This window comes from Arvicola amphibius, chromosome 15 (genome assembly GCF_903992535.2).
Source record: "Arvicola amphibius chromosome 15, mArvAmp1.2, whole genome shotgun sequence".
In the NCBI taxonomy this organism is placed as follows: domain Eukaryota; kingdom Metazoa; phylum Chordata; class Mammalia; order Rodentia; family Cricetidae; genus Arvicola; species Arvicola amphibius.
Window position 1 is genome coordinate 12,836,652 of NC_052061.1, and position 17,650 is coordinate 12,854,301.

The 17,650-nt window shown below is 42.0% G+C and overlaps 1 protein-coding gene across 1 annotated transcript in view; it reads right to left on the reverse strand.

Annotated features, from left to right (window-relative positions):
- Positions 1-17,650, reverse strand: part of Lonp2 (lon peptidase 2, peroxisomal) — a 78,870-nt gene that overhangs the window by 46,587 nt on the left and 14,633 nt on the right. Inside the window, exons 3-7 of the mRNA XM_038312269.1 lie at positions 16,422-16,553; positions 13,914-14,036; positions 12,279-12,442; positions 10,799-10,893; positions 6,373-6,631 (exon numbers count right to left, since the gene is read on the reverse strand). Of these exons, the coding sequence (XP_038168197.1) occupies positions 6,373-6,631; positions 10,799-10,893; positions 12,279-12,442; positions 13,914-14,036; positions 16,422-16,553 (773 nt within the window). The remainder of the gene's footprint in view (positions 1-6,372; positions 6,632-10,798; positions 10,894-12,278; positions 12,443-13,913; positions 14,037-16,421; positions 16,554-17,650) is intronic.

Consider the following 17,650-nt stretch of genomic DNA (forward strand, 5'->3'; position numbering starts at 1 on the left):
TCAGGCGAGAAAAATGATATCCCTGGGCCTTTTCTAGAACACTGCAAACAAACAGTCCTTGTTCCGGCTCCCTCTGCCCCAACGCCCACAGAGAAGATCCAAAGCCCTCTGTCGAGAATTAAGGTTCATCGGCGTCTATCTGCCAGCAGCTTCCTGCCAGCAGCCAGCCTTCTCGTCTTCATTCATAAACAAGATCCTACAAACTGGTCTTTTTTTGTTTTGTTTTTCGACACAGGATTTCTCTGTGTAACAGCTCTTGGCTGTCCTGGAACTTGCTTCGTAGACTAGGATGACCTCGAACTCAGGGAGATCTGCTAACATCATGTTTCTTGTTGTGGTAGAGATATGGTTTGAATGTCCTTCGAGGACCCACGGGTAAAACTCTGGTCCCCAGGTGGCGGTATCAGGCGTTAGTGAAACTTTTTAAGTAGGGTCTCCTGAGAGAGGATGTTATTTCTAACAAAGGGATTAAGATATTTCTAATAAATTCCAAGTTAATTCTTAAAAGAAGATTATTAGAAAGAAGTATAGTGGCTTTACAAGCTTGTGCCAGGCTTCCCGATATCAGTGTAACCACTTGTTCCAGAATGTGCAGCCAAAGAGGCTGCCCAGTGCTGTTGGGCTTTCAACTTTAAACACTGAGCTAAATACATTTCTTTTCTTGACTGGTTACTTGCCTCAGGTATTTCATTATGGTGTAAAAGGTTGATTAATAAATACATTTCCCTTACTTTTCTTGCCTATGCATTTAACAAAATTCTCTGAAAAGAAAGATTAGTCTTCCTGTCTTATTTTTGGTTTGGAGGTAAGGCCTCACAGTGTGTCCAGTTTACTATGTACCCTAAGGTAGCCTTGACTTGGTGGTAGTTCTTCTGCCTTGTCCTCCTGAGTTACAGAAGATATGGGCTGCCACCATGCTGAATTTCTATCAGTCCTCAGAGACTCTCCTGAATGCCTCGCCCACAGTAATTTTCCAATAATACAAGGCCTGCAACACTGACCAGCTTTACAACACATCTGATTCTTATTTATGACCTAGTTCAGTCTGGATATTGTAACCTCTCTGTATCCAGAGATAACGAGCAGGCTGCTGATACATTCTTCTCACTCGGGTACTCCAAACCACACTGGTAAGGTCGTCCTTGGGAAGATTATTTGACCTCAGGTTCAGTTTCTTCACCTATAGAACGGGGACAACAGTGCCAATGCCAATCTCGCAAAGTCTTGGAAAGAAGCTACGAGACTTTGGTCAGGAACCATGACTTAAGGTAGAAACCAAGACAACTGAATTCCAGTCTGACTTTAATTTTTGCTTTGTGAAAACAACCCCAAAATGTCTTATCCATAGCACCAGGCACACACAAGATTGTTCCTGTTCCTCAGTTGGAAGCGACAACTCCAAACTTCAAGTCTAAAACTAAGCCAGGAAGACAATCATCACCATCAGATCAAACAGCAAAGATTCAGTCACACTGCTAAGGTGACAAGTCTTTGAATGACACTATAGAGCTCACAGCTCACACCACTGCAAAGATCTATGTGACTTCACATCTTGCAACACCCAAGTCTGCCACAGTTACTGACACTCTGAGTCTAAATAATGTGGGAGGCTGAGCCTCATTGGGAAGTGGTTTCTTTCCATGAGCAGAGAAAAGCATCCATCTGATATGAACTGGTTAGATAAATAATGATTTATGGAAAGATTAAATATTACTTCTAGTTATTAGAAGGAAAAATGTCTAATTTTTAAAAATTATCCTAGAAATGTAGCACCCAGGTGTCTATACATGCTTAATTTGTTTTTCTATTCAGGACTGACTTTATCAGATAAAACACTGTGGCAGCATAAGTAATTCACAGACTGAAGATGCAGAATACACTGCTCTAAGAAGCCTTACTTCTTTTTCTTGTTATCATGACAAGATACTTGACAAGAGGCAACTTAAAGAGAGGGGGGATCTGTTTCAGCTTACAGTCTGAGGGAGAGACAGTTCACACTGGTAGGAAGGCACATGAGCTGGAATGGGAGGCAGCTTATCACATTACATCGGCCATCAGGAAGCAGAGAGATGAATGCTCAATTTGCTTTCTCTTCTTTATTTTATTTATGTATTTATTAAGACAGGGTCCCATTGTATAGACCTGGTTTCCTGGAACTCACTCTGTAGACCAGGCTGACCTCAAACTCACAGAGATCTGCCTGTCTCTGCCTCCCAAGTGCTGAGATTAAAGACATGTGCCACCAAGTCTGACTACTTTCTCCTTTTTATTCATTCCAAATAGTGTTGCCCACATTTAGATTGCTTTTTACCTGAATTAGCCCAACTGGAAAATTCTCTTGTATACATACATACCCAGATGTTTGTCTCCTAGATGATGAACATCTTGTCAAGTTGACAGGATTAAACACGGGAGGGGGCACTTAAAATAAACTTCTTCTAGAAGAGCTATATCAAAGGCAGGTGCAGAGGAGGATATGAGCATTCCCGAGGATGTCTAATGTACTTTGGTAAAAAATGAGATTAAAAACTTACAGATACAGCTATTTTTGCTTTGTAGAGGAATAGATGGTTTATTTATATCTTTCCCATTTCAGTTACAGATAAAAATTTATCAACATAGAAGTCACAAGATTTTCTTTTCATCTTATTTTAAAACTGAGCCATTGATATCTTGCCACGACAGAACTGTACATATAGGAAGCAAAGTTATTTCAAAGACTCAATATCAACAGTGATTTGAGATAAATTGTAAGAATAAGTATTTGCTTTTTATAAATCAAAGGACAAGAAATAATAAAGAGATTTAAGAGCTGTGAGATGGCTGGTCGTTTTGTTACAGTACTTGCTGGGCAAGCAAGAGGACCCATGTAAACATCAGGTGGTGTCTGAAACCCCAGCCTCAGAAGGTGGACAGATCACTGAAGCAAGTGGCTAAGAAAACTCGCTGAACTGGCAAGCTCTACTCCAGGTCTGATTGGGAGATCCTGCCTCAAAGAACAAAGTAGAAGAGCAATCGAAAAAGATCCTAACATCATCCTGGGGTCTCCATACGCACATGTGCTCATACATATGTGTGCATACATGAGAGCACACATAAACGCACAACACACACATAAACACACACACGAAAAGACAAAAAAATCCAGATTCATAACAACACAATTTCATAAATTTCATCCTTTCAGAAATGTTTCATATTGCATTATTTCTGATAACTCATTTATTTAAACACAAAAACTCATCAAGAAGAATGGGCATTTTGTGGCTTATAGACAGGAAACTATGCATAGAGATAAAACTGCATGAGCAAATTAGTGCTACACTTTGCTTCATTCTTCCTTTAAGCCACTAGATATAACAGGAAGGAAAACAACAGGCTCCTTCCATCAGGTCATTATTTTAATACATAAATGTAAGTCAAGTCTCCCTTTTTTGCCTTTCTCCATCTCACCTCACCATTTTTCAACTATTAAAAACACAGTCTTTGGTTGTTTTAAAAATTGATCTCTGACTTACAAGCACCTTCCTTTTCTATAAACACGTGAACCCAGCAAACAGCTGGGAGCCATGCAGGGGTAATGGCATTAGGGGAGGGAGACAGCACAAAGCAACGTTTCCCGTCCATCTCAGACTGCACAGCAGTGGCGTCCACTCGGACTTCCTAGGAGTGCCAATAGAGGGCATGTGACAAACACTCAAATGCCAACCCTGGGTGTCTCCCAAAGGCTTCCACTGTCACATGTTCTCAGGGGACACCCAGAGCTATGCTCTACCCTGGACTGCTCCTTCTGCCCCTTCAGTCACCTTCAACTCATCACTGGGATGTGGACCCACACTCGGTCCTCACTCTCTATTTCTTAGGAAGTAGACCAGACCCCACTCACTGCCCATGAGCCTCCAACAGGTTTTCAAAGAAAAGTTGTCACTTGGTTTTAGTACTTTGCAGTTATCCCAAAAGCACAAGGGTGGATTGCTGTGTTGTTGTTCAGTAAACTACAGAAGACCCATGCCTAGAATATAGTTAAAGTCAGACTGAATTCACAACCAAACCTAAATAACTTTTTGAGGAGGGGACAGCAATCACATTCTCTATCTAAACCACCTATTTCTAAATGAACTCATAGCTACAAAAATTTTAGGCAATGGAGACCATAAATTTTAATTTTCAATAGTTTTAGCTCTCAATACATTCATATAATATACAAAGTATATTTGCTTGAAAATTAATGACAAATTTTATTTGCAAGCAAAACTTTAGAAGAGAGATATGTTTAAATTCAACAATGTCAGGGGCTGGAGAGATGGCTCAGTGGTTAAGAGCATTGCCTGCTCTTCCAAAGGTCCTGAGTTCAATTCCCAGCAACCACATGGTGGCTCACAACCATCTGTAATGAGGCCTGCAGGAAGAATACTGTATACATAATAAACAAATAAATAAATATTTAAAAAAACAATGTCAGTAAGAATGATGAGACTCTGCATGTCTGAAATACCACCATTTGGAAGGCAGAGGCAGAGGCTCTTCAGTTTAAAACCAGTCTTGACTATATAGTAAGTCAGAGACTGCACTGGTTTAAAGGAGACTCTTATTTCAAAACACACACAAAAAAATTAGTGACAAGACCTATGATAGTGTATATTCACTACTAGGCAAGAGACTTTTTTCATAATTCTGCAATATAAATAATAACACTGAGAATAGGATAAATGGTTTGAATGGAATTTAAAATCAGATTAAAGTTTATAAAAAGTCATATTGAAGCTTATAAAGCTAGACTCGTCCTCCTGAGAATGTACATTTAAAATAATAGCAAAGCTAAGGTTTGAAGTAAAAACTCAGAACAGAGATTGAAATCCAGCAATGCCAGTGAGAAGGGACGAGACCTTGCACGCCCGTGTGCCAGGCACTGTGCATTACAGAATTACCACCTTGCACGCCTGTGTCCAGGCACTGTGCATTACAGAATTACCACCTTGCATGCCCATGTGCCAGACACTGTGCATTACAGAATTACCAGCACCCATGGAGGAAGAAACAAACTCCCTGTCAACCATGTACATGCAACAAAATGCCCTCACACTGCCTAAACCCACCAGACACAGTGCTGTGCTGCCCTAGGAAAGGAAATCATCCAAAATTAGGGGACAAATCAAGTCACTGGGAAGGGGTAAGCCTCATGAGTTTTGTAGTCAAAATCAGATTTCAACCCCCAAATACTCTGTAGTTGGTCTGCTAAGGGTGCAATTTTATTATGAAAGTGAACTATAGCCTCTAGTGGCACCAGTGAGAACAGGACAGCCTAGGCAACAAAAGAAACCTTTTGAAATTATCACAAGAATGACCTGAATCCATTCTCTGGCCTGATGTGTACTCTCGTGTACTCTCTCTCATTCCTTATTAGAACTTTTGCAGGCTTTTTCTTTTATGTATATTATTCATGTATGAATAAAAGAGAGTATTTCTTTTAAAAAGGGTCTTATGTAGTCCAGGTTAGTCTCAAACTTAGTACATAGCTATGACTGGCCTTGATCTCCTGGCCCTTCTGCTTCTACCTCCCACGTGGTAGGATTACAGGCATGGGCCACCCAGAAAATAACTATTTCTCTGAGAGAAGTTTTTCAAACAGTTTCCCCCACCGTTAGCTAAGGTCAGTGATCTCTGTGAAAAAGACTTCAGGGAAAATAAGATGCTAAAAATGCACCGTATTCTTTACCAGCAGTTCAGGATTTCCATCTTTCACATTCTCTGCATGCCAGGCTGTACCGCTGAGGTGCACTGCAGCACAAACACACCCCTTACACACATACTCTAGGTGTGTGCTCTCACAGTTTGCAACAGTGCTACGGAGCCCTCTGACCATAGAGTATAAACCTGGGCTCCCCAAAAGCCTCTTCTAATCAGAGCAGCAGGGAGAATCACAGAGCCAAATAATAGAAAAGAAAGATAAACCTGATTATAATAATGTAGCTTAGTCAAACAAATATAACACTATTACAGTCTTTTTGTTTTTTTAACAGAAAGTGAGTCCAACACCTAGGATATGTGCCGGATATGCTAACCTTTCTCCTTAGCGCAGGAGAAAAGAAAGACTGCAGGCAGAGTGAATTTGCTCTCAGAGATTACTCACCGCCTCACATCTGCCCACAGTACCGCAGTTACTCTTGCAAAGGCTAAAAGGTTAGTATCATTACTTAGGTAATACTACTAGGCCAAAGTAAACATAAAGGCAACTAAAGTCCAATCACAAAGGAAGTTACAGTTCTAGTCAAGTAAGAGTACAGAAAGTTGAGGCTTACACCAGTCATCCCACTGCACAAATGTCAGCTAAATCATGAAGCAGAACCAGGTGAGGCTGAGAGCAGTATTTACCTGTGTCCTCGAATGTCAGACTGGTCACACACGCCCCCAAGTGCAATCCTGTGGAACTCTCGACCCAGGGTCTTGGCCACCGATCTCCCCACACTTGTTTTGCCTACTCCAGGAGGGCCAACGAAACAGAGGATTGGGCCCTTCAGGTTGTTTTTCAGCTGTCTGACAGCCAAGTATTCCAGGACCCGCTTCTTCAACTTTTCCATAGCATAATGGTCATTGTCCAGAAGAATCCGGGCTGCCCGAATGTCCAGGCGGTCTGCCAAACAGAAGTCACTTCAGCACTTAGAACTCTCAAGTGAACGAACACCTTTCAAGCGTTGCAAGAGACTAAACTTATTATTTAGAAGAAAACGATCAAAACCAGATTAGGATCCCTCTAAGTCTTCAAATAGATTATGCTAGCTAGTTTTCTGTCAGCTAGTTTTGGCACAAGCTGGAGTCATCTAAGAAGAGGGAACCTCAATTGAGATAACGCTTCCATAAGGTTGGACTACAGGCATGCCTGGACTGATGTGGCTGTGCCACCCCTCAGCTGGTGGTCCTGAGTACTGTAAGGAAGCAGGATAAGCAAGCCATGAGGAGCAAGTTAGTAAGAGCCACTCCTCCATGGCCTCTATATGAGTTCCTGCCTCCAGGCTCCTGCCCGACTTCCCTGGATAATGGACTGTAAGCTGCAAAATGTAATGAGCCTTTTCCTCTCCAAGTTACTTTTAGTCATGGCATTTACCACAGCAATAGAGAACAAGCTAAGACAGAGAACTCCATTGTTGCTTGATTATTCTAGTTAAGATTCAGAGTCTCCCAAGATCAAAAACACTGATGACAACTTATGCTGGAGAGGTTGTGGGGAAAAGGAAACACTTCTGCATTGCTGGTGGGAATGCAAGCTGGTACATCCCCTCTGGATGTCAGTGTGGTGATTTCTCAGAAAATTGGGAAACAATCTTCCTCAAAACCCAATAATACCATTTTTGGGTATATATCCAAAGGATGCTCAATTGTGCTACAAGGACATGTGCTCAACTATGTCCACAGCAGCTTTGTTTGTCATAGCCAGAACCTGGACACAACCTAAATGTCCCTCGATCGAGAATGGATTAAAAAAAAAAGTGGTACATTTACACAATGGAGTACTATACAGCAGAAAAAAATAACGACATCTTGAAATTTGCAGGAAAATGGATGGAACTAGAAAACATTATTTTGAGTGAGGTAACCCAGACACAGAAAGACAAGTATCACATGTACTCACTCATAGGTGGTTTTTAAACATAAAGCAAAGAAAGCCAGCCTACAAACCACAATCCCAGAGAACTTAGACAACAATATGGACACTAAGAGAGACTCACATAGATCTAATCTACATGGGAAATAGAAAGTATAAAAAGACAAGATCTCCTGAGTAAATTGGGAGCATGGGGACCTTGGGGGAGGATTGAAAGGGGGAGGAGGGAGAGGGAGAGGTAGGAAGAGAAGCAGAGAAAAATGTAGAGCTCAATAAATATCACAGGAAAAAATTTTAAAAAAAGAAAGTAATCTGACAAAAAAAAAAGATTCAGTCTCCAGAGACATTCACACATTACAACCCTATGCTCAAATCATGGACTTTGCAATGAGTTCTAAATATACATTCTATTGACCGAGCGGTGATAATGCACGCCTTTAATCCCAGCACTCAGGAGGCAGACCCAGTTAAGGTGCCCAGGCTATTAAGAGAGGAAGTATAATTTTCTCTTGGGATTGTGGCCACTGGTCTGTTGCCAATGTTTCAGTGGATGGACCCACACTCATGTGCACAGTGGCAACATTAAGCAGATTCAGTGGTTGTACGATAATTAAAAAGTATGGTTTTGGCACAAAAACATTTTTTAAGACTGGAACAGAACAGAGTCCAGTAATAAATAAACATACATACATACACACACATACGCAAACACACACACACACACATATATATGGGCTACTAATTTTCAATAAGGCTGTCAAGACTGCATACTAGGGAAGAACAGTCTCTTCAAGCAAATACTGTAGGGAGAACTGGATAGTGCATGCAGATGGATGAAAATTCTTAGAGTTGTTCTTGGCAATGAATCATTCTTAAAATGACATCAACAACAGGAAGTCACGGTCGACATGTTTGTAATCCTACTATTGGACAGGTGGAAGGATCCTCCTTAGCTATAATAGTGAGTTCCAGGCCAACCTGGCCTACATGAGTCCCTGTTTCAAACAAGCACCAAAACAAATTACAACCAATAATGGTGAGAATACGGAGAACTGGGAGCCTTCATACAATGTTATAGGAATGTGAGCTGGTATGTCCAGAACTAAAAGCAGCACAGAGGTTTCTTTTCTTTGGGGGGGGGGGCGGTGGTTTATTTTAGCTCACACTTTCACATCCAGTCTAGCACTCAAGGAAGTTGGGGCTGGAACACACAGGAACTAATGCAGGGGCCCTGGAGGAGAGCTGCTTGCTGGCTTGTTCCCCACAGCTTGCTCAGCCTGCTTCCTCACACACCCTGAGCCACCAGCCCAGGGGTGGCACCACTCGCAATGGACTGGGCCCTCCCACATCAATCATTAATTAAGAAAATGCCTCATAGGCCTGCTAGCCTTATGAAAGCATTTTCTAAACTGTGGTAACTTATTCTAAAATAACTCTAGCTTCTGTCAAGTTGGAAAAACAGAAAACAAAACCAGGACAATGTGAAAATAATAAACACCTGAGAAATTTAAGAAAATAGCTTTTTTTTTTTTTCCCTTTTTTTGAATCAGGGTCTCATGTAGCATACATAGACTTGTCTTATACCTGCTATGTGGACCCCAAGCTTTTGAACTTTTGGCTGCTGCTTCTCAAGTGCTGTAAGTACCCGGGTGTGTGCACCATGCTGGTAACAAGATGTTTCTAACCCTTTCCTTTCCTCTCACTCCTGTTCTCCTGGGCATGTTTTCAGTTAATGCTATGATCTTGGATGATACAGAGGTTTCTTTGCAATTAAAAAATAAATCTGCCAACAAGGTGGTGGTGGTGCACTCCTCTGAACCCCACTTGGGAGGCAGAGGCAGAGGCAGATGAATCTCTGTGAGTTCAAGGGCATCATGGTCTACAGAACAAGTTCCAGGACAGCCAGAGGTACACACAGAGAACCTTCTCTCAAGAAACAAAAAATAAATAAAAATAAATAAGTAAATAAACCTACCATATGACTAAGCAGTCCCATTTCTGGGTATATGCCCAAATGACTGAAATCGGGACCTTGGAGAAGGTCCACATAAAGTGCAGTATATTTATAATACTCAAGAAATGAAAGCTGTTCAAATGTCCACTGATGAACAGATTAAGAAAATGTGGTCTATCATGTAACCTATATTTAGCCTTAAAAGCTAAGGAAATCTCATTACTTTCAACACAGAGAGCTCATTACCCTAAGAGAAATGAAGCAGACACAAACACATAATGTCTGCTTTCACATACGACGTGGAATTTAGAACTCTCGGACGCAGAAAAGAACGGCTGTCAGATCTCAAGAGGCTGTGGGAGGTGATGGTGAAAGAGTCTCACATTCAGTTAGACAAGTGTGAGTCTGGAGACCTACCGCATGGCACAGTGCCTAAAGCTAGCAATACTGCATGTATTCTTAAAATTTGCTACGAGGCAGAGGCAGGTGGATCTCAGGGAGTTTGAGGCCAGCCTAGTCTACACAGTGAATTCCTGGACAACCATGGCTACATAGTGAGACCTTGTCTCCAAAATCAAACCAAACCAAACTTTGCAAAGAGGAGGGCTAGAGATGACTGCAGGTAAGAGCACCAGACGGCCCAGGCCCAATGCCCAGCACCCACAGGTGTTTCACAACTGTCCGTAATTCTAGTTTCAAGGGATCCAACAAACCTCTTCTGGCCTCCCTGGGTACTGCATGCATGTGATACAGATATAGATAGAGTCAAAATACCCATACACATAAAATAAAAAACTTTAAAAATATTGCTGAGAGCAGTTGTCATGTGATTTTACCATCTCTCCCTCTCCAACGCTGCTTCCCTATCACACACAACGAATGGGAGTCAACTTTGGGAAGTGATGGGTATACTTATAGTATAGGCGGTGGTGATAATTTCATAAATGGCATTTTGAATTTCATCAAGACATAATCTTAACATGTGTGAAACTTTTTCTATGCCATGGCATCTCAAAAAAGTGGTTTCAAAATAACTGAAGTAAAACTTTGTTGCTGTTTGTTTTTTGAGATAGAATTTCCCAATGTAGCCCAGGCTGGCCTTGAACCTAGAACCCCACCCCCACCCCCAAGTGTAGGAATCCAGGCATGTAACACCACATCTTGTTGTGTTGTATAAAATGAAAATCTACATCAGTTTTCTGAGTCACCATGAGACTGAAAAGCAGGCACCATTGTGAGCTCACCAGTCGTGCTTTTGTTCCAAGGAAGCTCCACCATCAGTTCCAAATAATTTCTAGTCAGAGCATATTCAGGCATTGACTGAGGCATTTTTTTGAGTCTGTGGAGGAAAATATGTAAACAACAGGTTCAAGAACACAATAATTCCACAGTAACAGAAAAATCAAGCATGTCTCCTTACCAAGCATACTTGAAAACCCTGACAAAGATTTTAAAGAGCTAGTTCTCTCTCTCTCTCACACACACACACCAGAAAATGGATGCTCTATTAAACCCCATGGTTATTATGAATGTGCAATCCACTGTAAGTAGGTACAGAAAAATAAATAAAATACATCTTGTTTTCAAGGTTTTCCTGTAGTTTGCCTATACAAGGACAAACTGACAGTCCCCATCCCCTGAAGTTAACTAATTAATTCACTGCAACTGGGAACAGAACCTGGGCCCTCGTATATGACAGGCAAGCATGCTACTGCAGAGCTACAGCCCCAGCTCTCCCTGAAATTTATCATCTAATGAGAAAACAAAACCATAGAGCTGGGATGCAGCTCAGTAGCAGACACATACATGTCCTAGGTTAAACTCTTAGACCCACAAAGCAAACAGACCCCTGACCTGTGAACAACACTGTAACTAAACAAAGGAAGTTGGTCAATTCTTGTAGACACTGAAGGCAGCTATAGTAGTTCAGTGTGGCAGTAGAATACAAGCAGAACCGATGAGTCACCTCTCAGTCTTTGAAGAAAAGAGTAGTGAATGTGGTGTGATTTAGGAGTATGAATACTGTTTTCACAGCTGAGCATGGTGGTACATTGTCTATGGTCTATTATTACCTGAGGAGGCTGAGGCTGAGTTCAAAGCCAAGGCCAGTCTGATCTACACAGAGAGATCCTTTCCAAATAAAAGCTGAGAAGAAGAAATGTTTCAAGACGCAAGCTACATAAAGCAATGAAGACAGAGGGAGAAAATTCCACCAATCACAGCTGTAAGTCAAGAATAAGGGAAGGTAGGGCTGGAGGATGGCTTGGCAGTTAGGAGCATTTGTTGCCCTTACTGAGGACCAGGGTTTGATTTCCCAGCACCACATGGTGGATCACAAACATCTGTAACACCAATCCCAGGGGAACCAATGTTCTCTTCTGGCCTCCTCAGGCATTGCATGTATGTACAGGCTAAATACCCATTCGAGTAAAAAATAAATTGAAAGAAAAGGAGGGAGGGAGAGAGGGAGGGAGGGAGGGAGGGAGGGAGGGAGGGAGGGAGGGAGGGAGGGAGGGAGGCCGGTCATTAGGAAGGTCAAGAAGGACAAAGTGGTCGATGAGGTAATATGCATAGGTAGCCTAAGAACTGATTAAGCATAAGAAAAGATCAGAGAATCAACAATAAAGCAGCTTTAGTCTGTGACTCAGGGCAGCATAACCAAGTTTCCACAAGCAATTACTTTTAACATTAGCAAGCAAAATGCAAATACTAACGAACTTTTACCTTTTTATCTCTTTTACACAGACTTTATGAGCCTGCTCCGGCATGTTAGATGTTTTTATCTTTTTCTCCAGCATGACAATGTCATCATTATCTTCTTCCTCATCCTCATCTTCTAATGTCCCTGGGATATGTGTAATCCTCCTGACGGGGCGTATTGCTATAACCTAAGTAGAAAGTATATGTCAAAGCAAATTGGAGCTGAGGCAGGAGGGCTAAGAATTAAAGGCAGCCGAAGCTTCAAAGTAAGCCCTATCTCCAAAATATTAATAAAACACAAGAAAGACAAGACAAGAGAAAAGGGCAAAAAGGAGCTTGAGGGAGAGGAAGAGGGAGTGTGAGAGAGAACGAGGAGAGGAAAGTACAAGGCAAGGTAAGCCAGGATGATGCTCCACAGGCACTTTAGGAAATAAGGCAGGTGCACACATTTGTTCCGTGGAATTAAAAAGCGAGCAGCATAAAGTGAGCATGGCTGTCAGCGCACACAACAGATAGGAAGTGTCTACAAGGAGAACGAGGAAGCACAGGTGTCCTCTGCACTTAACTGCACGCTGTCTCTTCACATGACCACCACCTACACTCGGTAACTGCCATCGCGCTCCGCACGCAAATGTCTCAGCATTCCCACCCTTTCCACATTAATTTCAACTTCATCCGTCTCATGACCTGTCCTGGGCGAGTGCCACCTTGCTTACTTGCCTTCTTGTGATGTTCGGCTTCTCCAGCAAGGGGCTGCTAATCCCCCCATGTACACACACACTAATTACCGTGCTTCAGTAAGTTCTGGCTTCTGTCCCATCATGCTCAACTTGATCTTTTTCCAATCTAAACTCTTTCCTATGCCTCCTCAAATAGCTTTTACTTACATTTTCTCTTCCCATGATCTCCCCACCCTCCCCGTAAGACAGGGTTTCTCTGTTGTGGCCCTGGTTGTCTTGGAATTTTCTGAAGATGGTGCTGTCCTCAGACTCAGAGATCTACCTGCCTCCCAAGTGCCGGGATTATAGGCATGCACCAACACCACCTAATTTTCCCCCATAATTTTGCTGTAATATTTTTAAAGTACTATATATATTCTTTGAATTCCCAACTCATTAGTCTCATGAACTAACTCCAACTATTGCTAGTCAAAAATGATATACTAACACTTTGGGAAGATTGTGAAGAGCTGAGATGGGGCTTATACACTAAAAGAAAAAAGAAAATCCAGGCAATAAAAAAAAAACCTACTCTGAACACATCAAGATCTTCTGAGAAACAACAAACTTTGTCTTCTTTATTTTCAAATTCTTTTCAAGTTTTCTGTCTGCTTGTTTATTTGTGAGATAGGTTCTTGCTATGTAGCTCATGCTGGCTCCCACCTCCTACACTCAAGAGATCACATTACTTCCAGCTCCCTAGGAGCTACAAATACAATCACACACTGGCTTCCAAGTTTTTCTTTTCTCAAAAGAACTTAGTCTCATATTACACAGAGAGAAAGAAAATGTAGTAAAAGAATGTGCTGGGTATGGTGGCATGTGTCTATAATCTTGGCTCTCTTGAGGCTAAGGAAAGAGAATTGCTGTGAGATCGAGACCAGCCTGGGTGACAAAGCAAGATCCTGCCAAGAAAGAAAAAAAAGAAAAAGATATTTACCCGCTTGTCGTCATCTTGTTTGGGTTTTCGGGTTTTTTGAAGTAATTTCAGGCCTTCAATCTGTCTGACAAGCAGGGGTATGGTCATCTTGAACCGATCCTCCAGGCTCACAGCATCTAAGATCTAGTAAAGGTGAGTAAATTAATAGCACCTTTGCCAGAAGCATATGCTCTAAACATGAGTAGATAGAACCACGATTTAAGTTCTTAAATTACAAGAAAGGCAAAACTATAATCTGCATGGCCCTGGCCCTATCAGGGCGGAGTGGCAGTGCCTGGGAAGCTGCCAGCACTCCCGAGGCAGCACTGCCTAAGGAGCAGCTCTGAGGCACTCTGTGTTATCCTGGGCCTCACCTTTAGCCCAACCTGAACCTTTTACCTCCTTGCCACTTTGGGTACCTTGGCCACACTGGGCCTGGGTCATCCAGACTCCTGCAGGGAGCAATGAGATGCAGCCACCCTGCCAATTTTCAATGTATACTCCTCTAAATGGAAAGAACCTCAACAATTCTGCTAACAATCATGACAGGAATTATGTGTTAGCATGGCTAACACCACCAAATTAAGTATATTATCAGCAAAGTAGAAATGAGCAGAATTTAAAAAAAACACAAAAATACTGATTTTTATTTTAAAATGTCATATATCCCATGATCAGGAACTAAACATAGAGCTGGGCTTGGTATCACAAGTCTATAATCCTAGCTACTAGAAAGACTGAGGGATAGGGATGTCAAGTTCAAGGCCTACCTGGACTGGAGTGAGTTCAAGGCCAGCCTGAGCAACTTAATGAAACACTGTCTCACAACACAAAGTTAAAAAAATAGGACCAAGCATATAGAATGGTATTAGAGTGCTTGCCTAGTATGTGAAGGACCCAGGGTTCAATCCTAGTACTTAAAAGAAAAGAGAACCAGCCGGGCGGTGGTGGCGCACGCCTTTAATCCCAGCACTCGGGAGGCAGAGGCAGGCGGATCTCTGAGTTCGAGGCCAGCCTGGTCTACAAGAGCTAGTTCCAGGACAGGCTCTAGAAACTACAGGGAAACCCTGTCTCGAAAAACCAAAAAAAAAAAAAAAAAAAAAAAAAAGAAAAGAGAACCAAACATAATTAATTTCAACTGTATCTGAAAATAGTCTATATTTTGGATCTCAGCAAATTCTAGAATCAAAATATTAATTTGTGTATATATCTGTATATGCATGGTGTGTGTGTGTGTGTGTGTGTGTGTGTGTGGTGTGCATGCATACATATACATAGCGGCCAAAGGGGTCAATGTCAGGTATCTTCCTTTATTTCTTTCTAACTTATCTTTTGAGGTAGGATTTCTCAGTGAGCCCAGAACTCACCATCTTGCCTAGACACTCACTAGCCAGTGAGCCCCCAGGAACCATTGTATCCTGAAGTGCTGGAGTTACAGACACACACATACTCCATGCCTGGATTTGACATGGGCGCTAAAGCTCTGAACTCAGGTCCCCGTGCTTGCATAACAAGCAGGCACTTTACCCACTGAGCCATCACTCCAGCCCCAAATACTAAACTTTCTATTGATGATGAACAGATCTCAAGGACAGCCTGATTTGGCACCGGCACCCCACACTCCATCAGGATAATGTGCTCACTAATGCTGTAGCCAGGTGACTCCGAAGCACGCCTTCTCTCTCCTGCTTCCTTCTGACTGCACCAACCAGAGCCTATCAGTTGAGGACCTGGGTCTGGATTCCCAGGAACCATGCAGAAGCTGGTGTGCTGGCTCACCTCTATAACCTTAGCACTTAAAGAGGAGGGGAAGGGGCAGGCAGATATCCGAGAACTCACTGCCAGCCGATCTAGCCAACCAGAGAGCTCCAGGTTCAAAGAAAGACACTGTCTAAAGAAGTAAGGTATAAAGAGATGGAGAAAGACACCCAACATCAATCTCTGACTACCCCCATACATCCCAAATATGTGAAATTTTTAAAAAATTAAATTTAAATAAAAATTAAATATTTTCTTTAAAAAATAATTTTTGCTTTTTATTTTATTTGCTGTTTTATAAACTGACCACCAACACCACTAATTGTGCCCCCCAAAGCACTGATTGTGTTGACAAGAATACAAACTCTGTTTGCTTCAGGTCTTGACACACAGTCTGCCTGTGCAGCCTACGCTAGCCTTAAACTGCTGATTCAGAGGGCTGAGATTACAGCTGTGTGTCACCAGGCCTGGTAAAACAACCACCTGTGAAAGTCAACTCATATTCTTTCTTTCCACCTCCCACTTCTCGAGAGATGGTCTATGTAGCCAGAGTTGGCTTTGAAATCCACGTGTAGCCAAGGACGACCCTGAACTTCTGATCTCTCGGTCCTTACCTCCCAAGTGCCTGGACGACAAGCATGTGCCATAATGCCTGGCAGAAGTCGATTTCTTAAAGAAAACGCATTTTAACTGTATCCTTGAGCCTCTAGAACGCATTTTTGAAGGCAAAAGTGTAAGTACTATTCAGACCTATTCCAGAGGGCACAGTACCTGCAGCTTCTCTTTGTTGCTTGTTCGAATAATCGAAGTTAGAATGTCTGGCAGAGCTTCCCTTGGAAGGCTATCTAAAAGACGTCTCAATTTAGCAACGGCAGGGACTGACATATCCAACATTTCAACCAACTAGAAGAAGAAAGAAGAGGGTCTAATGAAATAAAGCAGTGGCGTTTGTGAACTAAAATAATCTGATTTTCATACAGGTTTAATGTTATGTCTGCATCTTGTTTTGAACGAGCACTGATCCATACATGGCAAGCAATTCACAGGCCACAGGAGAAACACGGACTTCACAGAATGTAAATCAGAGGGCCGGAGAGGCAGGTACAGGTGCCACTCTCCAGGCTTGATGACCTATGACTCCACTCCCCCCCCCCTCAAGGATCCACATGGTAGAGGAGAGAACTGAATCCTGAAAGTTGTCCCAAGTAAATGTAATAAAATATTTTTAAATGTCTATGAATGAAAAGCAAAAATGGCTAGTAAGTATTTAACACTAAAATTACAAGACTTTGTAAATTTGCTATGACTTTAAAACTCAAATTTATTTTATTTTATTACTTAAAAGAATACCAATCCAAATTCCCACTCCTTCCCCCTTCCCACTCCCTTCACACTCCCTCCCACCGCACCCCCTCCAATCCTAAGAGAGGGCAAGGCACCCTGCCCTGTGGAAAGTTCAAGGCCCTCTCTAATACACCTAGGCTAAGCAAGGCATACATCCAAAGAGAATAGGATCCCCAAAAGCCAGTCCATCAGTAGAGACAATGCCCAGTGCCACTGTCAGTGGCCCCTCAGTCTATAACAAAGCTACAAGAAGAATACGATGAGCCCCTTGCCTTCCCCATCTAGAGTCACTGATTCTTCCTATCTGTGACATGGCTCTCTCTGTTCACTTCACACTCTACATGTAAGCTGCAGGCATCATGACTCTTGTTCCTAATCAAAGAACACTTTATATAACTACAATATAATAATTAGATTATGGAAATTAACAGCACAGTTGATGCTAATATGATAGCCAATTACTAGTTGAAATCCTGATTTTTTTAGTATACTATTTGGGTTAATTAGTATGCACATCGATAATTTAGTTGGTGAACGCACACAAAACAAACAAAACTCGCAGGCTAGAATATTGCAACACAGTAAGCTGAAGATAAGGACAAATGACAGAAGTTCCCTTTCATTAGGGCACACAGTAGGCCTGCTCTTCCTCCTCT